Source organism: Oryx dammah, unplaced genomic scaffold (assembly GCF_014754425.2).
Source record: "Oryx dammah isolate SB20612 unplaced genomic scaffold, SCBI_Odam_1.1 HiC_scaffold_19, whole genome shotgun sequence".
NCBI lineage: Eukaryota > Metazoa > Chordata > Mammalia > Artiodactyla > Bovidae > Oryx > Oryx dammah.
Window position 1 is genome coordinate 74500721 of NW_024070203.1, and position 25608 is coordinate 74526328.

Consider the following 25608-nt stretch of genomic DNA (forward strand, 5'->3'; position numbering starts at 1 on the left):
CTTCCCAGCTGGTCGATCTTGGGGGTTCAGGGTGTGACCTGGGTGAGGAAGATTGCTTTTATTCCAGCGCTTGCACTAATTCTTGCACTAATTATCGGAGGAAAGGAAAGGTGGGTCAGTAAGCCTTGGTTTCCTTGTTTATTAAATAAATTCATTTGACTAGTTGAAAGGAGATGTGTGTGAGTGTATCTGTGGTAGAGATAAGGAGTAGTGTAGCCATTTTGCATGAAAAACCAACAAATTAGTTTCCATATGTTCTACAGCGAGTCTCCAACCCTACTTAGTTCCTCTACCATTGGTCAAAGGGTCCCAGCAAGTGCGAGATAAAAGGTTTGAAAAAGTCCTTTGTTACAATGTGAAAGAAATCAAAGTAAACATCCTTCTAGCTGTTCATTATCAACTCTGGTGTCCAACACAGCAGAAACCTTCCTCACTGGACTTGGCCTGTCCTCACTGGGACTGTGCCTCCAGGTCTGGGAAACATGAAAATAAAGCCTATATATGAGAAATAATTTCTTATGGAAGCAGGATGTAGATGAACTGTTAAAATTATTCAGAAACACATATAATTCCTGTGGTCTTAAGTTATTTCTAGACACTTTAGGATCAATCCCTGACACCCTCTGCTCTGCTCTGTGTCTAGAGGTTGATTCCTGCAAAGCGCATGTGCCAGGGAGGTGTGCCCTCCTTTTCAGGCTAATGGGGTCAACGGAAAGCGCTAGGGGAGGCTGGGGGGCAGGGCGTGCCATCTCCCCCTGCTCTACACTGAGGGGTGTTTCTGGCAGATTCTCTGCGGTTCTCGCTGTTCTAAGATACCCGCTCCCTCTGGGGTCCGTGTTCTCACTGCTTTAAGACAGCTGCTCCCTCCGCGGTCCCAGCTGTGGCTCCGGCTGATCCTGTCCCTGCCTGGGGGCTCTCACAACTCCCACCCCTTCTCCTTTGATCCTTCGGCCCTCCAGCTACTAGCAGCAAGTTCTTGCTGTGGCTCCTCTCTCATGGCCTCATGGGGCCTTCCACCCTCCCAACCTTGGCAATGAATCCTCTCCATGGAACCACCTGGTATGGGCTCTGTTCTCTTGACTGGACTCTTGAGTCCCACGCAGGGGGCTCCAAATCTCTGAAGAACAAGCACGATGTTTAGGAACACACAGACTCCAGGAAATGCAGTGGGCAGGGCATTCCTTCTCTACTGCCAAGAACGCTCTCTCGAACTCTGCGTTAGTCTGATCATCTAGCACCCTTTGCACTAGATGTGTGTTTGGATGGACGGAACACAAGATGGAAAATTAGAGAACTAGGAAGCTCTGTCTAGTCCCGTGACCGTCACGAGTACCTCAGAACCAAATGAACCCAGGTTACCTGTGTTACAGGAAGGAATAAGAGTTCCTCTGGCCTGCCTGCCAGTTATTAGGCTCAAACACAAGAGGGCATGGAAATATGTTTCAGAAACTGGCATGGCCATGGTAAATCTAAATCTCTTATTATATGAGACACACTTGACTTCTATGGGACACAAAGTGTTTTGCTCTCAGCTTAGCCCGATCTTGACTTCTCAGCCTTATTTGTACTAAATGTACTGAAATATTGGAAAGGTGCACAGACTAGTGCCGGGCACATCACAGGAGTGATGTAGGTCTCAGCTGTGATTTCTGGGCTCTTCTTTGCATCAAGGCAACATGGAGGTTTACCAAGGACCATGCAAGAAGGTCAAGGTCAAGGTCAACTTACCAATGTCGAGGACCCTCTGCTTTGCAGTGTGCTGCCGAGAGTGCCAGTACTTCCAGTATTTCAGCTGCTCATCCCGGTTTTTGTCTTCACTGAAGACCACCATCACCACGCTCTGCAGGGCAGGGAGAACCACACAACTTACTTTCCATTCAGCCCCTCCTGCTCCACAGTGTCCAGTTCTGGGAATCCTACCAGACGTGTGTTGCCTTAATTTCTATAAATTTGCTTTTCTTGCTTTAGATAAGCTCAGTTGTAGGGTTTATTTCGTTTCAAAATAGGCCTACTTTTTAGAAAATAAATGGGAAATGAAAACAGCACAGAATAAAAAAGAATGCTACCTTATCTTTACCGTGACTAACACAATTGGATTAACCAATTTATCAGCAAATGTATTATTTTGTGAGGTGAGTGGGAATACCGAAAAAGACTTTTTTCTTACATTGAATACAAGGCCATTTTTGAAATGTCATATCCTTAAACACAGAATTTGGTGCTTTTGTAAAAGAGCAAATATGTGTTTCTGGCCTAATTAAGTGCCTCTGACTGGATCAGTGATGGTACTGAGAGAAATACTAAAGAGATGAGCTCACACTGATGAACAATGATATATAATAAAGATATATCACGGACCAAACGATACAAAGTCAACCGTATGGTTTCCTTAAATATGTGGATATACTTTTAAATGAGCCCATGAAACTAATTATATCTGTAGAAAAAAGAATCCCAAATGACTTCCATTCTAAGTTACAAACTGTTTTGCTAAACTAAATATGTTAATTCATTGTCATTTACGAGATGGAGAAGGTACCCAGAATCACCAAACAAACAAACCAAAAAAAAAAAAAAAAACCCAACCAACTTACAACCCTTTAATTACAGCATGAGGAATACTGTATCCTGGAATATACCCCCATCTCATTCCATATCCAAAATACCTCGTAGACATTGTTCTGCTATTTGAAGAGAATAGTTCATCGACTCTCATTCCTTAATGCCCTGTCCCCTGTAGCATTTGACACATATCTACCTAATTACTTACAGTTACTCAGTCCACGGCAGTGGCTTATGTTAATAAGGGCGGGGATATCGTATAATTCACCGTGTCCCTAGTGCCCAACAAATAAGAGATACCAAGTGCTGATAGTAGCCGTAGCGTCAAGTTAAGATTTGGCTTATTCCCAGTGGTATGTAAACATTTGTCGCACAAAAAATGCAGAGGTTTGTTAGAAAAGCTGGTTTAGAAATAATGCATCCATATTATTCGAATCCACAAGCAGCATGACTCACAAAGGCGTGCAGGAGAGCCGACGAGAAAGGGACCCATCGGCTGTGCTGGTGGAACCCAGGGCTCGGCCTCCCTCCATCCTGCCCCCTTCCCCTTCCTCAGGCCTTTCTATTTCTGTGTAAACATTCACTGCACAGCCTCCTGCTGTTTATTTCTGTCTGTCCCAAAATAAAAATAACATTTCGGGTGACTTTTTTCTAGACAGTGACTAAATTAGCATAAGTAATGGCCTATTCCTGGTATGGAAATGTATTTTTTCAGTGATAAAGAAAAAGGCAGTTTGAACTGCTATTACTGACTTGGGATGTAGCACTGTTTGCAGAAATCAGTGCTCAGAAATTCTAAGTGCATCCCTTGTTCCTCCAGGCAGCTTGCTCTCCCAGAGTAAGGAGTAAGAGGAGCAAGAAAGACACTCGGAGAAGGGCCATCCTGCTCTCCAAGGCTGTTAGACTGAAGACCTTAAGAGAAGGAAGGTTCTTTGTTTTAGGCAAAATGGGACAAAAGGAGATAAAATAAACTACATTATTTTCATGATTTCAATGAAAGAAAATTCTTGGAAAAGTTGCTGTACTCCAAACTGCTGCCATGGCCTTAGATTACTGACATCATCTTTTCAGGGTGAGGATAATGGTGTTATTACCGAGGTGTATATGAGTTAGACACTACATTGTAATTGGCAAGATTCTTTTGAAAAAGAAGAGGTATCCAGTGTCTTCTCACCAGGCATTCATATATGGATGGCATAGGGCGCACTAGGGTCAATTTCCAGAGGTGGAGCCTATGCCTTTCAGGCCTCCATGAAACTCAGTACTGTACACTTGGGTGTTAAGAGAGTAGGTTAGAAGTCTGATTGGGATAGAACCTGGCTCCCTCACATTTGAGCTGTGTGACCTTGGCCAGTCGCTGACTTCTGAAAGGCCAAGTTTCCTCATCTGGAACATTATAGAAGTAATGCCTATGGCATAGGGTTGTTGCTAGTTTCAGAGTTACTCGATGCACGGTGTACAACGTACACACACAATAAATACTAGCTGATCTATTGTGGCTCTGGTTGTTGGGACGATGGGGACAAGGGCGGCATCCCTCCACCGCAGGCCTGACCACAAGCTTGGGACATACTAAGCCCCCTGGAGGCATACAGCACACTGGGCACCTTTGCACCTGCCCCGGAGCACAGCCTCAGGTAGGACATTAGCCCCAGAGCCTTCCTCCCCATCCTTCCCTTCACTCTCAACCGCCCTGCCTCCTGAAGCTCCAATCTGGAACCGGGACAGCCTTGAAGGGAGGAAGGCCTATTGGACAAAGAAGGAGCAGTTCTTCCTTGTCTTTCTCATGGAAACAATGTCATAAAACCTGGTTGATTCAAGAGCATGCCACTGTAATGATTTTACCTAAAGCTGGTAATAGGCAAGTCAGCCAGCAGGTGCCCAGATATGCTTTTCTCTGCGACTCCATGTGTTACCCTTTGCATGGGAATTTGAGATGGGGTGAACTGGGCCAGCAGAGCACAGCGTTTCTTTCTCAGTGTACTGAAGAAGCAGCTTAGGAGGAGGCAGTTATGATAAAATAAGGAGGCACGTACACAGCAGCATAGATCATTTTACAACAGGGCAGGAAAGTCCTTCAACCTCTTTTCAGAGCTCTTGTGTATATAATTTTCCTTTTCAGTAGAGAAGCATTACCAGTTCCTGCCCTTCTTGGCAGAGTTAAGAATGCCAGAAGCTGGCGGACTTCCAAGACAGTTTCATTTCCCACAAATAGAACTAACCCTCATGGATGTGAAAATTCTTTCAAGTCACTCCAGATAGGGATCATATCATGCCCACTCCTTGACTTTTCATACTGTTCATGGGGTTCTCAAGGCAAGAATACTTAAGTGGTTTGCCATTCCCTTCTCCAGTGGAGCACGTTTTGTCGGAACTCTCCACCATGACCCATGTTGGGTAGCCCTACACAGCATGGCTCATAGTTTCATTGAGTTACACCAGGCTGTGGTCCATGTGATCAGTTTGATTAGTTTTCTGTGATTCTGGTTTTCATTCTGTCTGCCCTCTGAGGGATAAGGATAAGAGGCTCATGGAAGTTTCCTGATGGGAGAGAATGACTGTGGGGAAAACTGGGTCTTGTTGTGATGGGCGGGGCCATGCTCAGTAAATCTTTAATCCAATTTTCTGTTGATGGGCGGGGCTGTGTTCCCTCCCTTTTGTTTGACCTGAGACCAAACTATGGTGGACCTGATAAAAGTGAAAGAGAGTGAAAAAGTTGGCTTAAAACTTGTCATTCAGAAAACTAAGATCATGGCATCCAGTCCCATCACTTCACGGCAAATAGATGGGGAAACAATGGAAACAGTGACAGACTTTATTTTGAGAGGCTCCAAAAATCACTGCAGATGGTCACTGTAGCCATGAAATTAAAAGATGCTTACTCCTTGGAAGAAAAGCCATGACAAACCTAGATAGCATATTAAAAAGCAGAGACATTACTTTGCCAACAAAGGTCCATCTAGTCAAAGCTATGGTTTTTCCAGTAGTCATGTATGGATGTGAGAGTAGGACTATAAAGAAAGCTGAGCTCCAAAGAATTGATGCTTTTGAACAGTGGTGTTGGAAAAGACTCTTTGAGAGTCCCTTAGACTGCAAGGAGATCCAACCAATCAATCCTAAAGGAAATCAGTCCTGAATATTCATTGCAAAGACTGATGCTGAAGCTGAAACTCCAATACTTTGGCCACCTGATGAGAAGAACTGACTCATTTGAAAAGACCCTGATGCTGGGAAAGATTGAAGGTGGGAAGAGAACGGGATGAGAGAGGATGAGATGGTTGGATGGCATCACTGACTCAATGGACATGAGTTTGAGCAAGTTTCATGAGTTGGGGATGAACAGGAAAGCCTGGTGTGCTGCAGTCAATGGAGTTGCAAAGAGTCGGACACGACTGAGCAACTGAACTGAACCCCTTGACTCCTTAGTAAGCACTGGGCTGTAGGAGGCTTTTAAGCAGAGCTGCAAAGGGCCCAGGGACACCTATGAATTGCACCCTCTTTTACAGAAGAAAGCCCAGCTCTTTCCCATCCACAGATATGCTCTGACTACAGCTACTTACTGGAAAAATGAACATCATTTGATTGAAAACAATGATGATAGTAACTAGACACCACGTAGGAAATGAATGAAGCTGAGAAAATTCCTTGGATACAGTCAGAAAGCATGTTCCCACCATGTCTGTTCCCTGGGGTTTATTGGTTACTGATTAAAATGATAAACTGCAAGCCAATAAGTTCTTGTGCCCCAATTCTGACATTTGTTCTAGAATTATTTACTTTGGAATTTTTTTCCATGCCCTTCCACAAGGCTGGTAACTAACAATGCTTTCATCTGATCCCTCCACACTTTATTTGAGAAATGAGGCTCCTACCCTGACTTTGCTGATGGGGTGTCGGAAGCACTTGTTGTCCCCCGTCTCGCTGAGCGTGATGGCATAGAACTGTCCCTTGTTGAGGTAGGTCATCGGGCCCTCCCCTTGCTTCTGACGGAGAGATTTGGTGGCTTCCAGGGTGTACTGAAATGTGCCACTGTGAACAGAATGCAAATAGCGGTCAGATTCACTCAGACATTTCTGCCTTTGGGATCAATTTCACATCAATAACATTTTGTATGAACATTAACCAACGTTTACTCCATTTCACAGACAAAACAGAGCATATGGCAAAAGAGATGAGACCATACCAAAGGTCACTGCTAGTACAGGGCACATAACATTTCTATTAGTGGCCCATAAACCAGATGGCTAAGAAGGGAGAAAGTCCACGGCAGTGCCCATCCCACTGAACCAGGCAGGGCCAGGGGAGCCTCTGTTAGGTTTTAGCTGGCACTTTGCAATGCCTGAACTTAGATAGGACTTGCTTCTTTCATGCTAGCAATAAGCCATAGGTGTGAGTACCTTTGTTCAATCGATCCATATACTTAACCTTCTTTTGTCTAACTGAGGTGTTGCACATAGCTACATCCCACTTTAAAATATCTCAGAATATAAAAATGTAGAACTCAACACTCATTATTGAAACCTCTAGGGAATCTAGTTTCATAACAGGGATTATTTTTTGATTTGGGGGTCTTGTTTTCTCAGCCTGCAGAAGAACTCATGACAGGGTTACTGCTCTGAAGCAGGAAACAATGGTCCCTGGGCTAGAGACAGTCGGCTGGCTGTTTTTGTAAATAAAGTTTTACTGGCCCACAGCTACGCTCATCTGTTTTTATCTTCTCAAGGCCGCTTTTGCACTGCCACAGCCCAGCTGAGTAGTTGCGACAGAGACTGTGTAATTCACTAAAACTAAAATACTTAATATCTAGCCTATTACAGAGAAAAAGTTTGCAGATCCCTGCTCTTAATAATTTCCCTAATATTTGACAAATATAATTTAACTTGTAAAATGAAAACACTGATTTTCCCAACTTTGAAAAACATAGCCATTGTTTAAAATGAGCAACAAATATGAACCACCATCTTTTTTATTTAAGATGCTCATTCAGAATATTTATTTCTGCTACCCTGCAGGATGGCACAGATGATGATCCAATTGCAAATGCTTTGTCTGTTTTCTGGATCATCAGAAACTCTTCACTGTGTCTATCTATTTTTTTAGCCCTTTAAATTTCACAGTCTGTGAAAGACTAGATACAAAAAGATTCAAAGTTTGTTTCCTAAAATGATCTACCTGTAAGATTACGGGGGACTCTTGCTTTCTATGTTGAATATTTCTGCAATGTTTCATATCTTTTAGCTTATGTAATGAGAAATAAATCTGAAGGGCAAAATAATATTTCTCTTATTTGATAAAAAAAAAAAATCTTAGGTTAAAGCTGATAAACAAAGTGAATTCCAGAATATGCATCTTAGAATAAGGTGGGAAATAAATCATTCAAGATAGAATCGATTCCACTGTCATTTTGCCTGGAAAAAGCAATTTCGAGATAACCACTGAATCAGAAAATTTGAGACCTAGACAGGATATTAGGAATCCCTGCTTGAAAAACATGAAGAAAGCTGTGAACTTTCTCCCCAGATAAAAGCACATTTGAACACAAATGATTCACGTCCCCCAGGCTGATCCACAGCACAAGATAAGAACCACCTTCCTCATTTCACAGCTGAAAAGAGGCTGAGAAACTCGCTCACTCTAGGGGTCAATGACAGCAGCAGAAAGTGAAAACAGGGCAGGAAAATGGTAGGTCAGTGCTCTTTTTAATGGCCCAATAGCTGGTTGCATGGTTATTTGGATGGATAGCATGTAAATTACCCATGGACTTCCATATTTTAGAAGTTGATTCGAAACTTTCTTCTCTGCCTTTTCCCTACCCTTCGCCGCCACCACTGCATGCCAATTTCTGTCTGGAACAATCTGGAGAGGATGACTGGGGAGCCCGAGGTTGGAACAAGACCCTGAAGGAGCAGAAAGACTTTAAGAGAAAACAGACAGAAGAAAAGAGGGTCATATACGTAAAAGTAAAGGGGCAAGAAACACAGTGGGAGAGGAGGTTTACAAGGCATGGAGGGCTCTAACCACCCTCACCAGGAATTTGTGTTTTATTCTACCTGAAATGGTGAAATCACTGGTAAGATTTGCAAATGGGAGAGATTCATTCATTTACGCCCTTCTCTCCCGTCTTTAGGCACCTTCAGGCACCTCCGGAATGTGTGGCTAGGAGGATGGCTACATCATTACGCCTAACAAGAAACGAAAACGGGACTTCCTGGTGGTCCAGTGGTTAAGAATCTGCCTGCCAGTGCAGAAGACATGGGCTCTATCCCTGGTCCAGGAACATCCCACATGCCATAGGGCAAGTAAGGCTGTGCCCTGCAACTCCTGAAGCCCATGCACCTACAGCCTGTGTTCCACAACAAGAGAAGCCAGCACAACGAGAAGTCGGTACCCGGCAACTAGAGAGTAGCCCCTGCTGGCCAAAACTAGAGAAAGACTGCACGCAGCAATGAAGACCCAGCACAGCCAAAAAAAAAATGGAATTAATTAATTAATTTTTAAAAAGAGGGAATAAAAGTGGAAGAACAGATGTGAAAGAAGTCAAGAAGGAAGGGGAAAAGGGGAGAAGAAAAGAGAGCTCCATCATGTACACGTTGTGTTGGAGGCCCAAGTGTCCGATGTTCAGAGGAACACCTAAGAAGGGATATCTAGCCAACTAAAGGACAAAGAAAAGAGTATGGGCCTCAGAAAGCTGATCAAGACTGGAAATAATAATTTAGAAGTCATTGTGCAGAGAAGAAGATTTTATTTTAAAGGTGCAGAAGTATAACTTGAAGATACATTTAAACAGTTATTGGTGCATCAAGTGTCTAGGGGCATCTCCTGGAAACCTACCTTGATGTCTGATCGTACATGTACTCCTCAGCCCCAACTGAAGCACTCCGAAATTTCTGCAAAATATAAAAAGTCATCAAAATTAAAACAAATAGGTGAGTCATTATGCTTCCCGCCCCACACCAAAGTGGCAAAGGTATCCAAACTGTCTTATCCTTGTTTTAGAAAGGAAAATTACACATTTTTTTGGTATTGTGTTTTCAACTACAGTGAAAATAGTTACCATTTGTGTACAGAACTGGCATAGTACCTGCACATTGACAATTATGTTCAACATAAAATGTATTTGTACTTTTGTTCACATATTCACAGGTGCTCCTAAAGTGCTTTCAGGTACTGGAAACTGTTTCCTCCAACATTTAAATATCTCTTCTATTTTCTTATCTCCAGCACTATTCCCAAAGTCACGAATTCTGAGTTAATGGAACACTGAATACAGGGAGGCCATACAGCATATCATAAGCCCTGTTGAGAGTGTTAGGAGCATAGTTTCGGGAGCAAGATTGTGTAGAATCAGGTTCTAGTTCTTTTACCTGCTGCCTGTGTAGACTGGGACAAGTGCCATATTTTCTTCAGCTGTAAAATGCATAGCTGTAGTGATGAGAAGAATTAACTGCATTATTAGCGGTGAACTAGTAAGAACAGTTCCTGGAATGTGGCGAGCTCTATCTACGTGTATTAAATTCTGTTCTATAGTGACCACTTGACCATATCCGGTGCCCTTCTCTAAGATCTTCATTATCGCAACATCGTTAAGTGTGAGTTTGCAGAGGAAACTCTAAGTCATGATATTACACATGAGGAGGTTTGGGTTCACAGACATCAGTTGTTGTTTATTTAGTGCAAGCAGGATGCATTTTACTACATTTTAGAACCTTTTCAAGCAGATGCACAAAAGTGCTAACTCTTGATCCTAAAGTGAATATAACAGAACTTTGAAGAAAAAGCACTTGGTGGATCACATGCATTTGGCCCTTCCACTGTGGCCTTTTTTCTAGTCTCTCTAAGAAACAACCTTCTTGCTTCTCATTTCTCTGTCATAAATGTTCATTCTTTGACAAGTAGTTCAAAGATTTCCTTCTCAGGAAAGGGTTTGGTGGTGGTGTTCAGTTGCTAAGTTGTGTCCAACACTTTGCGACCCCACGCCAGGCTTCTCTGTTCTTCACTCTCCCCGGGAGTTTGCTCCAACTCATGTCCATTGAGTCAGTGATGCCATCCGTGCATCTCATCCTCTGTCACCCCCAAGAAAGGGTTAGCCCCAGCTATTTTCCAGCCACCATCTCTAACCACTATCTCTAGGATGGTGGTTTATTTTCCAACCACCACCTCTAGAATGCAGTGGACCCTTACATCACAGTTTATATATACATCAGATATAGCTATATAATTCCCTGTCTTTAATCAGTCACCAATTTTTAGGTCTTATTAATGTATTCATTCATCCACTCTTTCAGTAAATATTTACTGAGCATCTACTTTGTATCAGACACCATGCTAGGTGCTATGGATACCACGGTGGAAAAGAAAAGATGCAGGCCCTGCTCTCATGAGGCTTCTGGTCTAGTAGATTAGCCAAATAATCATTCATTTAAAAATTTATAAACCACATGCAAACACTCTGAGGACAGCGACAGAGTTCTAGGATAGTACATCACAACTGAGAAAGTAGAAATCAGTCCCACTGACAACCATCCTAGATGGTTCTAACAGGATGTACTGTTTCCAGTGGCACAACAGAGAAGACCAACAGAAGATAAGCAATGCTCCCAACAGAAGCCCAGAAGACAGCAACACAGCTACACAAGTGAGCAACGCTCCCTCCTCCTGTGGGACTGATGCTTTCCTAGCAAAGATATCCTCAGCCTCGCTTTGCTCATCACCTCTTCTGAACAGTAACAACGGAGACACCCAGTTTCTAGACCGCCCCCAACATCTTGATACACACAACCCAGAACTGGTTGTCACTTCCATGATCCCTTCTTCGATTCATCCAGCACAAGCCCAAACACTATCAAGAGCTCCTCCTAACTCTCTCTTATGAGCTGTCTGTCCCTAAGGATCCCCTGCAGAAACAGACTAAATAAATGCAACTTTGACTACATATGTTCGTGGTAGTCTTTGGCTGGTGGACTTAGATTCAAAGAAAACTGATTTTACTAGAAATTGAAAGGAGAGGACAAGGAGGTCTTCCCTAAGAAAGTCACACAGGAGGAAGGGTGTGGAAGGTAGTAAAGAATATTCTAGAATAACACTGTTCAACAGAACTTTATGCAAAGATGGAAATGTTGTATATCTTCACTGTCTAATACAGTAGCCACTAGCTACATGTGTCTACTGAGCACTTAGAATGGAGATAACTGAGGAATTAAATTTTAAATTTTATCCAATTTTAATAGCTGCATGTGGCTAGTGACTACAGTATCTACTGCACAACACAGATCTGAAACACGGAGCAGCATTCACAGGGGTCTTGAGGCAGGAGGGGCATATTAGGCTCACAGAACTGAATGAAGCTCAGAGCAGAGGGCACCAGGGGGAAAGACGTGCAAGGTGAGGCGGGAAAGGCAGAGGGGAAACAGAACGTGCAAGGCCCTGAAACCCAGTTACAGATTTAGATCTCGATCCTAGAAACAATGGGATTTCAATAATAGGGTGTCATGATCAGATTATAATTTTGAAAAGACCATTCCAGGTACAGTGTACAAAAGTGGACTGTTTTACAGACCAGAGATAATGATAGCTTGAGTCAGTAAGGTGGAAGCAGAATGGAGACAAAGGAAGGATTTCAGAGAGGTGTAAGAAAGTGAAGTCGGAGACTTTTCCTGGTGGGTCGGTGACTAAGACTATGTGCTCCCAATGGAGGGGGTGTGAGTTCAATCCCTGGTCAGGGAAGTAGATCCCACATGCTGCAACCAAGAGTTCAGATGCCACACCTGGAAGATCCTGCTAGATGCAACTAAAAAGGGCCCAAGTTCAACTAACACCTGGCCCAGCCAAATAAGTATATTAAAATATTTTTTAAAAAAAGAAAGAGAAGTTGATAGAACTGATAATGACTTAGACCAGGATGATAAGAGAGCAAAGTATGCAGAAAAAATAATCCTAGTTTCTTCAAAAACCAGAAAGATGGTGGTGTCACTCCACTAGGGTGGAAAACAATTTGTAAACCAGGTTTTGTATAGGTGGAAAGTCAAACAGGGGGCTTCCCGGGTGGCTCAGATGGTAAAGAATCTGCTTGCAATGTGGGAAACCTGGGTTCAATCCCTAGGCTGGGAAGATCCCCTGGAGAAGGAAATGGCTAGCTACTCCAGTATTCTGGCCTGGAGAATTCCATGGACAGAGGAGCCTGGTAGGCTATAGTCCATAGGGTCGCAAAGAGTTGGACATGACTGAGCAGCTTTCACTTTTACTTTTCAAAGTCAAACAGGCAGTTGGGCACAAAGGTATAGGGTGCAAAGATAACTGGGCTAGAGAAAAAAGTGTGCAAAGTATTCAGGGCATAGATGGTAACTGAGCTATGGGCATAAAGCCAAGAACTTCTTCAAGAGGCAAGTAAAGTATCAAAGTATCAAACGGTGCTGCCAAGTAACAGCTTTAACAGGAAGGGGATTTCCAGATCCATTCTATGCAAGAGTTGGATAGAGGGCAGGAGCTGGAAAAATGGGACATCCAATCAACTTTGACTACAAATAGAGAAAACTAAGGGCTTCCCAGGGGGCACTAGTAGTAAGCAACCCGCCTGCTGATGCAGGAGATGTAAGAGACACGGGTTCAAGCCCTGGGCTGGGAAGATCCCCAGAGCGGGGCATGGCCACCAGTTCCAGTATTCTTGCCCATGGACAGAGGAGCCAGGCAGGTTACAGTCCATAGGGTTGCAAAAAGTCGGACACAACTGAAGCCACTCAGCACAGCACAGCACATAGAGAGAAACCTAAATCTTCCCAAAGTATAAAACTTGTATTCTAAGGATTTTCCAAAATTTTTCTTGGTTCAAGAACAAAATAATAAATGATAGAAGTTTTAGTAGTACTCGTGAAGTCGCTCAGTCGTGTCCGACTCTTTGCAACCCCATGGACCGCAGCCCACCAGGCTCCTCCATCCGTGGAATTTTCTAGGCAAGAGTACTAGAGTGGGTTGCCATTTCCTTCTCCAGGCACTATTTCGAGTATTTGAAATAAAAAATAATAAAATTGGTTGCACTAATCAAAAGCAAAGCCATGATCTATTTTAGTAACTGAATCAACATTTTCAAGGTTTTATTCTTTAGTTAGGGGAGGAAATGAACTACCATTTAAAAATTACATTGGACAGTGTTTAGATCCAGGGTAACTTTCCGTATCAGTCTGCAGATGAATAGGACATCAATGGACATAACCATCATAAGTCTGTTGGGTATGACAAATAATTCTTTGATTTCATTACAGGATTCTCTGTAAACTACCTTAATTTGACAATTAACTTACCAGGAGCTAAGTAATGAAATACATGGTAGAGATATCTCATCTTCCCTATAAATATTGGGTGGGCCAAAAAGTTCATTAGGTTTTTCCATAAGATATTATATTTATATACATGTATATAATATAATACTGGAGTGGGTTGCCATTTCCTTCTCCAGGGGATCTTCCCAACCCAGGGATTGAACCCAGGTCTCTCACATTGTAGGCAGACGCTTTACCATCTGAGCCACCAGGGAAGTAATATAATATATATATTGTATTTCCATATTTATAAATTTCCAGATATTATGGGGAAATCTGAATATATATTATATATAATATATCTATTATATATACATTGATATGATGATCATTATTATTATTACATGAAATATTTAATATATTATATTAAATATGTTCATATTTTATATTTTCAGATATTATGGAAAAACTTGAATAAACTTTTTGGCTAACCCAATGGTTCTCATTCCTGAGCAAACTGGAGGACTAAATGGGAAATCGACTTCTCAGCCCTCTTGCAGTTAGTTGAGACCATGTGACTAGTTCTAGCCAGTGAAATGTGAAGAGGGGGAATAGTACCACTTTCAGATCAAAGTGTTTACAAGTCAGTGTGCCATCTCCATGGTCTCTCTTCCCCAGCTAGGGTGACTCTGAAGTCACATACAGAGACGGTAACGTCACACGATGGAGAGAACCTGGATTCCTGATCAGAAGATGGGTCTATAGACTGGTATCAAGATTATTAGCAAGAAATAAACTTTCACTGTCTCATATCACTGAGATCTGGAGTTTCTTCATTCCTACAGCTAGTTAGACTTCTGTTAACTGACTTATACAAAACTGTAGAATAGAATAAGCGAATTTATTCTTCCTCTCTGATTTTTATAAGGACAATACACATGATTTCTCTATAAAAACTCTTTCTTCCCTCTCTCAAGTTTTACAGGTTTCCTAGAAATCTGCTGGGGCTTCCCTTGTGGCTCAGCTGGGAATCTGAAAATTCCCTGCAATGAGGGAATTGCAGGGAATTCTGCCTGCAATGAGAATCTGCCCGCAATGCGGGAGACCTGGGTCCGATCTCTGGGTTGGGAAGATCCCCTGGAGAAGGGAAAGCCTACCAGCTCCAGTATTCTGGCCTGGAGAATTCCATGGACTGTACAGTCGTCCATGGGGTTGCAACGAGTCGGACACGACTGAGCGACTTTCACTTTCGCGTTAGAAACCCGATAGGTGTTAATACTACCCTGATTTATATTTACCAACTCGACTATTTGCTTATTAGCTGTGTGGCATTTGGCACATTCATAAGCTCTCTGCGTCTGTTTTTTTCATCTGTAAAGTGGGAAAAAATAATACCTTCCTTGCAGAATTGTGGTATAGTAAATATTAAATAAAATGTGTAAGCCACAATGCCTGGCACACAGTAGTACTCAATAAACAGCAACTATTGTTATGTCTCTTCACAGATTATATAGTAACCTTCTAGAGCACATAAACCAAGACACACCCCCTTCTCTCTACTCCCACATTTAGCAAAATGCCTAACACCCAGTATAAACAAATATTTACCAAATGCTACTACAAAGAGGATATAGAATAAAATATAAATCAAATTAGCTAAATAAATTCATTAAAGAACTTTTTAATGCTACTGGCTTGAATTGAACGAAATTGCTCCCTTCCTTGGTATCAGTACACACACACACACACAACACACCCACACACACATACAAACACACACATACACATATGGATACAGAGAGAAGAAGTTATCTGTAAGAGCAAATGAAACTTGCTAATTCAACAAGTAGTAGGGATTTTAATAGTTTGCCTAAAGGAAGTACTAGGTTTCAGGCAAATTTTCCTTAGTGAAATTTACTTAGTGAAATCACTCTGAAATCACCTAATCTTATAACTTGTTAACAATGCCATGGCTGAAGATCATGATAGATCATTTCAACTAATTTACATCACATTGAAATAACTTATGCAATGTCAACACTGATTTCCAAGAGAAGGAGAGCACCTAAACTAAATTCAATGGAAATAATTTTCACATTTAGTTTCTGGTAAGTTGCTTTCTCCTTCACTTCAAAATAAAACCCCAAATACAATAGCTTCCTTTCATAAGCCTCTTTATCTACAACACAAGCACAACTGATAACACATCCCCCAAATAGGGTGACGGTTCCGTTGACATTGGACCACATCCATGGACTCTTCTGTGACTAATGGAATATTTCTGCACTGTGTGAGAAAAGCATTAGTAGCAACCCTTTAGTGAAAAAGTATGCACCTCACATTCCTTTGTGGAGTGATTTGCTTTTCCCTACAGAAGCACCCCTGACTGCTCGAGGGCAAAATCAAATATTCAACAATACCAAAACCCTACAAGATCCCTTGCTCAGTTTGAAAAAAAAAAAAAAGAAAAGAAGAAGGTGGATTTCCTTGGTAGCCCAGTGGTTAAGAATCCACCTGCCATCGCAGGGGACACAGGTCAATCCCTGGTCTGGGAAGATGCCACAACCCTCAGAGCAACTAAACTCATGCAGCACAACCTCCAAGCCTGCTGCAACTGCTGAAGCCTGCGCACCCAGAGCCCGTGTTCCACCACAAGAGAGGACACTGCATGGAGAAGCCCGAGCACCACAACTAGGAAGTGGCCCCCACTCACGCCAGTAATAACAGGAAAAAAAGGAGAGGGGAGCGGGGAGAAGAAGCATGTGGATGATTTTAAGCCACACAGGAAGCAAAGAAGCAAACCTGAAGATAACATTGTCACCACAAGGACACTGAATGCTTGATGTAAAGCTACCAGAACCCCAAAGATACGGAACCCTGATGAGCACAGCGAATTTATCCCGTCTCCCTCTGCTCTTTCCCCAAGTTCATAGAAAGCAGCAGGCATTCAGGAATGACGAGCCAGGAAAGGAAGGGCTGCTACCGTGACTTGTCTACTGTGAGCCCCTACCAACGCTGAAGAGAGCTGGCCCCTTTTGTCCCTCTTATTGTCATATGAAAGATGAGAAACAGCTAACGACATGGATAAAGAACACCCAGATTAAAAAACGAACACATCTGGGTAAGGCACTATGTTCAACAATGGAACTCCTGGGAACCAGAAGGCCCCATGTTGTCTCTGAGTATAGAGGTAACGGTCAAGGCCGTTGGCCCTGGAGACCAACAGCTTGTGGCAAGTCCCATCTCTGCCACTTATTGTGGTATGTTCATAGCTGCCCTTATGCATCTCATTTGGAAAATAGAGATGACAATAATAGTACCTACCTCATGGGAGTTTGGGGAGGATTACATGAGTCCATATTACATAGAATGATGCCCAGCACAGAGTAAGCGCTCATCAAATGCTTATTATTTTAAGATATTATTATTCAAGGTTACCATTTCAGCCTCACGTGGCTGAAGTTTGTCCTATTGGCAACTAAATGGGCAGCAGGCTGCAAGTATTTGGTATGCTGCCATCACACTCCTCTTTAAGAAAGAAAAAAAAAAAGTTTTCTCCTTCTGCTGTTGTCTTTAATCGGCCCAGGTGGACTGCAAAATGAGATGTCAGTGACCAGTGACTCAAATGCAGAGTCACTGCTCCGAAATGTGGAACAAGCTGACACAAACTAAAAAAAGAAAAAAAGCATGACGTATGCCAAGTCAAAAACGAGTGGTGACTCACAATTATATTAGCAACTGATGTTCTGCAAAGATCTCAAGGCAATTAAATGAAGAGAATACTGCCTTTTTAACAAGTGGTTCTGGAACACTGGATGTCAACATAGAAAAAAAAGGGACACTTCTCTAGTATCCAATATGAAAATTATCTCAGAGTGAATCATAAACCTACACTCAAGAGGTAAAAACTATTAAGTGTTTAGGGAAAAAAAAAACAGAAAATATTTGTGACATTAGGTTAGGCCAAGATCTCTTAAAACAATATATCAAAAGCATAAACTCTAAGAGAAAAATATTGATCAATTGGACTTTATCAAGATTAAATATTGTTGCTGTTTGAATAGTTAAATAAAGCAGCCATCAAGTTGCAAAACATAACTGGTCAAGGGTTACATGATTTAAGAAACTCTTACAACTTAATAAAAGAAAGACCAACAGTCCAATCTAAAAATTGGGTGAATTATTTGAAACACACATTTCACAAAAGGAGTTATAGGAGTGGTCAAATAAACACACAGAATTATATTCAACATCACTAGACATCAGAGAAATGCAGGTTTAAACCATAATGAGACAACATCACATATATACTAAAGTAAAGCTAAAAAGATTGGTGGTATCAAGCTTGGGCAAGGATGTGGAAGAGGGGAATCCTCATGCAATGCTGGGGAGAATGAAAATATTACAGCTACCCTGAAACACTGCACAACAGTGTTTCACACACATTTACCACATGACCCATATAAAGCTACATATACATTTACCAGATGACCCACCAAGTCCAGCCACAGTTATGTACCCAAGAGAGATGAAAACATACGTCCACATTAAAACCTGGATGTCCACAGCAGCATTATTTATAATAGTCAAAAACTAGAAGCAACAAATATCCACCAACTGGTGAATAAACTGTGATATATGCTTACCATGGGATACTACTCAGCAATTTAAGAAACAAATTATTAATATAACCAATAACATAGATGAAACTCAAAAATATTACACTAAATGAAAGAAGACAACATACAAGATTGCATACTCCATCAGTCCATTTATATGAAATTTTAGATAAAGCAAAATTATAGTGACTGAAGGCAGGTGAGTGTTTGCCATGAGCAAAGGGTGGAGGGGAGGGCTTCAAGTTCAGACTTTTAGGAAGAGGAAGCTGTCTGTAGATTCGGATGTTGGTTACACAATTGGATGCAATTAACAAAATTTTCAAACTGTGCCCTTAAAACCTGTGAATTTAAAACAAACAAGCAACCAAAGATCAACTGCTTCTGCAAATTCTTTGGGCACATGAGAAGAATACAAAGAATCTCTCTGCAAGGTGCAAAGTACACATACATATACACACTGTGTTACTGATAATACCAATTCTTCCTTGAGTTTTCATCAGACAAGGTCTCTAAAGAGTTATATTGTTTTAATCTATAAACAATAAATGCTGGAGCGGGTGTGGAGAAAATGGAACCCTCTTTCACTGTCGGTGGGAATATCAATTGATAAACTACTATGGAGAAGCATATGGAGATTCCTTAAAAAACTAGGAATAAAACTAGTTTTATAAAAATAAAACCACAAGACCCAACAATCCCACTACTGGGCATATACACTGAGAAAACCATAATTGAGAAAGACACATGTACCCCAGTGTTCACAGCAGCACTATTTACAATAGCTAAGGCATGGAAGCAACCTGCAGATGACCATCAACAGATGAATGGATAGAGAAGCTGCAGTACATATGCACAATGGAATATTACACGGCCATAAAAAGAACACATTTGAGTCAGTTCTAATGTGGTAGATAAACCTAGAGCCTATTATACAGAGTGAAGTAAGTCAGAAAGAGAAAAAAAGTACTGCATATTAACACATATATACGGAATCTAGAAAGATGGTACTGACAAACCTATTTGCAGGGCAGGAATGGAGATGCAGACATAGAGACCAGACTTGTGGACACAGTGGGGGAAGGAGAGGGTGGGGCGAATGGAGAGTAGCATGGAAATATGTACACTGCTGCTGCTGCTGCTGCTACTGCTGCTAAATCACTTCAGTCGTGTCCAACTCTGTGCGACCCCATAGACGGCAGCCTACCAGGCTCCCCCGTCCCTGGGATTCTCCAGGCAAGAACACTGGGGTGGGTTGCCATTTCCCTCTCCAATGCATGAAAGTGAAAAGTGAAAGTGAAGTCGCTCAGTCATGTCCGACTCTTGGCGACCCCACGGACTACAGCCCATCAGGCTCCTCCGTCCATGGGACTTTCCAGGCAAGAGTACTGGAGTGGGGTGCCATTGCCTTCTCCGATATAGACACTACCGTATGTAAAATAACCAATGGGAATCTGCTGTATGACTCAGGGAGCTCAAACCTGGTGCTCTGTGATGGCCTCGTGGGGTGGGAGGGAGGTTCAAGAGGGAAGGGACCTATGTATCCCTATGGCAGATTCATGCCGCTGTATGGCAGGAACCAACACAATATCGTAAAGCAATTATCCTTCAGTTAAAAATAAATAAGTTTTTAAAGAAGAGTTGCTTTGTTTTTAAAAAATGATGAGCAGGCAACACCTTTGGCTGCCATTTGGAAGGTTACAAACTAGAAGTCAAGGTGAAATCTTTAAAAAGTAGGAAACTTCCACACAAACAGTTCTGTTCTTCACAAATATGTGATTTTAAAACTAAAGCCAATAGAGGAATCTGTCATCTCAGAGTCAGGAAAATGGGAATATTCCTCCACACAACCAATGTTTTAATAAAACCTGTTTATAAAGAAAGAAGCAAACATGTTTAAAAAAAAAAAAAAAAACATGAACTCACAGTTGAATTCACTCATCCCACATAAAAAGCAAATAAAGGGCTTCTCTGGGGGGCTCAGTGGTAAAGAATCCACCTGCCAATGCTGGAGACAGGAGTTCTATCCCCGGTCCAGGAAGAGCCCACACGTGCTGTGGAACAGCTAAGCCCGGGGGCCACAAGTATCTAGCCTGTGCTGTAGAGCCCATTCGCTGCAACTACTGAAGCCCGCGTCCCCTAAAGCCCGTGCTCTTCAACAAGAGAGCCCACCGCAATGAGAAGCAGATGCACCGCAACTGGAGAGAGCCAGCATGCAGCAAGGAAGATCCGGTGCAGCCAAAAAGAAATAAATACCTTTTTTTTTTTAAAAGCAAACAGGAAAAAAGTTAGGTGTGGGTTCTGGGTTTCGGTTCGGGCTCCTGATGTAAGAGCCAGGGACTCACCTCCGTGTTTCCGTCTTTGAAGCTCTCGCTGTAAGTGCTGTCCGGGGTGCTCCGCTGGTCGTCCTTGAGGTAGGTGCTATGGCCGGCCATGGAGGGCACGCCATACTGAGTCTGTTCAAAGATAACCACGCGTTGCTCCTCCCCTTCTCCCCGGGGATAGTGCACAGGTGGTGTCATGAAAACCGGGGTGAAATCTTCAGCTTTCACCACTGTGATTCCTGACACGGGGATGATGGCTGGGCTCTCGGGGACGTTCGTGCTGTACTGCTCCCGCTTGGAATTCTCCAGGTGGTCTTGATTCAGGCAAAGGTTCACTGGAACAGTCTTCAGGACCTGAACTCGGTTTTCTCCTCCGCTCAAATTACTCTGGGCTTCACTTGTGCCAAGACAGTTTCTGTGTATTGAAACCCGCCCCCCAGCAACAGGATAGAATTAGAAAAATCATCATTTCACAACTCCTAATAACTGATGCAAGCAAGAATCAGTGGATACTAATGCATTAGGGGGAAAAAAAATGATGGTGAACTTTACAATGGAATGAAATGGATCTTTCCATCACTAGAAGTAGGACAAGCACCTCCATGTGCCTCCTGGTAACATGCGATCAGCCCCACCTAGAAAATGCTCAACAAAAAACAAATGTTGACTCTAAATCAAACCAAGCTTTTTATCTAACTGCCAGTTCTTAGGCTATATGGGAGCTGGAAGAATAATTTAAACAACACTGAAAAGAAACAATCACACAAACCAGAATATCACACATCTTACTGACCTGGTTTCCTCAATAAGTCAGAGGCATGAAAAAAGAAAGGTGGGAGACTTGTTCTAGGTTAAGAGATTTAAAAGGCATGACAACCAAACAGGATGAGCAGATCTTGTTTGGATCCCGATCTAAAAAGCCAAAGAGGTATTTATGAGGCAATGGGATTTTTAAGACAATCAAATATGAACTGCAAGTTAGCTGATGTTAAAGAAGTATTGTTCATTCACCTAGATGTGATAATGATTTTGAGATTATGTAATAAAAAGTACTTGTTTATTTAGAGATCCATATCAAATGGATATGGATCTCTAAATATGTCATGTCACAGATGAAATGACATAAAGTAAGCCAGGAACTTATTTTAAATACTATTGCAATAAAAACTTTTTTAAAAAAAGAAATAAAAAAAGGGAAAGAAAGAAATGGTGAAGAATAAATAGGTGTAAGAAAAAGTTATCAAGTACTGAATCTGGAGGATGGAATGGGTCTTTAAGGGTTCATTATATCACCGTTTTTTTTAATGAATATGTTTAAAAGCTTTCAAAAGAAAAAAATTTAAATAGGCTTTTTTAAAAACACAGGGATTTGGTAGAAACCAATACAATACTGGTTTTGTGGTCTTGGTAAATACTGGTAAAGCAATTATCTTTCAATTAAAAATAATTTTTAAAAAATTCACAGTAATTTTAAAAATAGGGGCAGAACAATAGGTTGAAGGAGAGGATTGGGAAGAATAGTTTTCACTGTTCTGCAGGCTAAACCCTTTGCAGATAAAAATAAGATAATGAGAACTTGTCATTAAAATATTTTCACTAAATTGAGAAAAAGCATGAGCTCATTGATATCCTTAGCATTGAATTACTATTAGGACTTAAGGAAGTGGTGTAACTGGGCTTATGTAAGACAAGAGCTCTCAGATCTCACACCTTCTGACTGGTACAAAGAGAAAAAAAGGATTTAGAAAATTAATTCTTACCAGGATAGGATGAACTATTTGCATCTATACTGCAGGATTTTGAGTGAGAGCAGAAGCAAAGAGGAAATTCTTACTAAATGAGCACTGTTGACACCAAAATGATTTTACTAACAAAGTTCTAGTAGTCAGTAAGGTTTGAGGCCATCCCTTACTTTTTTATAGATTATCCTGAATGACAGAAAGAAAATGCATGTTTTGTATGCAGCCCTGTCCCTGGTGTCTGCTTTTTTTAAACCAGCAGGGGCTTTCTCGGGTTTATAGGCATTTTTCATCAGGAGAAATATTTGAACAAAATTGGTTCTTCTAAGAATTGAGCTCTCTGGCTCCTTTCTGTAAAGGAAGTCAACTGGCCTCTGAACTTGCCTAACTCTCAAACAGGGCTTGGTATTTTTAGCTTTGATTTTTCAGATAAAACTTCAAAGGGAAGCTTGGGGAGAAAATGGCTCCTCATGAGCAAAGCCAACAGAAAAATACCTGAACCTCTCTGAGTCAGTCACAGACCTAAAGAAACCACTCTAGAAAGGAATCCTTTAAAGAATAAAATCACGAGTCTATAAACATTCTGGCTTTCAGTAATAACCTGCTTTCGTGGCCAAATCAATACAATGAATCTGTGTCTAAGGCACAGTGAAAATTAGATATTACGTTTAATCTGAATCCAGTGAGCGGACGATGCCAAAACCCAGACCACCCATTTATATCAGTATTTCCTAAACCTTGTTGTTTAGAACATCACATGGCATGTTAATACATGTTCCTCAAGAAAAGAGTCCATGATAAAATCAATATTTTTTTTAAAAAAAAGCTATTGCCACAACAAGAAGACCACCCTGGTGGGTCACAGCCATGAACACAGTAAAGGCCCCCAGGGGTTCCTCCAAATGTTTAACTGTAACCCAGAATCTCTCAAACTCATTTTATGCAGTACCCTTTGGATAATATCCGGCAAGTTGAGTGTAGAAGGGTTGGTCTATGTTCAGTAGCTACCAAAGCAATTATCTACTTTTTTCACACTTCTAGGCTTTGCACAAGCATGGTCTTACTGACTTGGCCAAAATATTCTAAATTAATCAGCTCCTCTACTGTCAGAGTCCATTTCAGTCCAAATTTCTTAAGTATGTATTTCATGTAAAACACTTGGATTCTAAACAAGAAACACAAGTCAAAATATTTTGGGCATTCTTATAAATAAATAAGCAAGTGAATAGAGTCATGCCAATATAGTTGAATCTTCTTTACCACGAGACAAGGAAATACTAGATTCAGCACTGTCCTATAATGTGTAACAGTGCCTCTACAGATAGCACTGACTTTAAAAGCTGATGCCAGAGAACTTTGAAAGTCATCCCCCAAAATGGGTGATCTGAACAAAGTTAAGAGCAATTGTAAGATACTGACTCACTTGCAATAGAATTTAAAATTGAACCAAACATTATAACATGAGGCAAAAATGCAATGCTAGGAATGGTGCATGAAAATATACTCTTAAAAAAAAAAAAAAACTGGACTCATGTCCTTGAGATTACTTTTCAAAGTGGTGACTTCTGTATACAAACATTTGTAATGATATTATGCCAGCCCATGGCACCTTAATTCATGAGTACACTGCAGACCAAATTATATCCTTCCAAATTACATTTAACCAGAAGTCTACAAAGTCATAATTAGTCTATACAAGGTAATTTGTCTATACCTCACTGCCAGTTTTTTTAAGGCACTCTGTATATATCATAAAAACGGCCTTTAAAATACAATGGGCAGCTGTCGGTCTTTAGGGTTGCTCTAAAAATACTTTACCAAAACATGGCCTCTTGTATCTATTACGATACATACAGAGCACACATTTTAGATTCATTTCTCTCCCCATCTCCACCTCCTGCATGCGTCCCTAATCTTTCTGTGATTACCGGTGTGGGATTTAAACTTCTTTAACTTATTCAATACTGACTGGATGGAGGAAAAGTTATTAGACCTAAAGAGTATCAGCCTCTTTCTCCCTGTCATCACTGCTACTAACTAGTGCCCGGGTCCCCAAAGCAGCATAAGGTTCCAGAAGATCCCCTTGGAACAGCAAATCATATGCAGACAGCCTTCACCTTCTGCTGGGGGTATGCCCTGGAGTTGACACACAGCACAATACCACTGGCTGGCGGGGTGGTCTCCACTGCTAGTCACATGACAAGATCACAGGGTCACAAGCAGTTCCTATCAAGAGCAGAAAAGATTCTGACATCTGTTTTAGTAGGAGACTTCATTTCTCTTGGCTTTATGTTTCCAAGTAGAAAACCCTTCAACAGAAGCACTGTGGCTTCTCCATTCCTCTGCAGGGGAAGAGATATATTTGATTGGTTGTGTTCGGGAGCTACTGTGGGAGAAGTAGCTGAGCAAGGTGGTTCAGACCTTCCTGGGTCCTCCTTTACGTCTGGATCACCTTGGCCAAAGAAAGGGGACAGACACTCCAGTCACTTTGGCCAGGCCACACGTCCCTTCAGGGAGGCCTGAAGTCCTGCCTGGGACTGGATGGTAGGTCATATCTAAGTCAGTACTGATACGTTACAAACTGCCCGTTCAAAATCAGTCTCTAATTAGCTTCATCAGAAATAAAATTGATTTTTTTTTCCTTTTTAATTTCAATCTGTGTCTTTTCAACTGGTTCTTAACTCAGGACTGAAGGGAAAGAGTGTTACCTATGGTCTCCTAACATCTTTCCTGCCCCTGACAGTGCCCTGTGCCACCCACGGCTCCCTGCCAGCTCCTCCCTGGACTGAGATGAGCCTGGCCTCCTTCCTCTGCCCCTTGCCAAAGGTCATCTTCAAATGTCTCACTCCTTCAAGAGCCTCATCACGGTTACACAGCCACTGAATTAACAGAAAAGTTCACACTGGCAGTGGGCTAGCTTGCCAGTATATCACCTCTGTCTCTTGGGATTTGCAGCCTCCTTGGAAGACACTAATGAACCTCTGCAAACTGCAAAACCAAAAACTACAATTTGCTCTCCCAACTGAAATATCCGGTTTTGGTCCAGGCTCCAAAAGACAGGGAGCAGACATTAAGCTTCTTAACTCTCAGATCCTCTCAAGAACAAAAGCTATAG

The 25608-nt window shown here is 41.7% G+C and overlaps 1 protein-coding gene across 2 annotated transcripts in view; it reads right to left on the reverse strand.

Moving 5' to 3' along the window:
• GRHL2 (grainyhead like transcription factor 2) overlaps positions 1 to 25608 on the reverse strand; it is a 169293-nt gene that overhangs the window by 91136 nt on the left and 52549 nt on the right. For both annotated transcript variants that reach the window (XM_040261981.1, XM_040261980.1), the window contains exons 4-7: positions 20776 to 21169; positions 9394 to 9449; positions 6435 to 6591; positions 1729 to 1840 (exon numbers count right to left, since the gene is read on the reverse strand). In XM_040261981.1, the coding sequence (XP_040117915.1) occupies positions 1729 to 1840; positions 6435 to 6591; positions 9394 to 9449; positions 20776 to 21169 (719 nt within the window). The remainder of the gene's footprint in view (positions 1 to 1728; positions 1841 to 6434; positions 6592 to 9393; positions 9450 to 20775; positions 21170 to 25608) is intronic.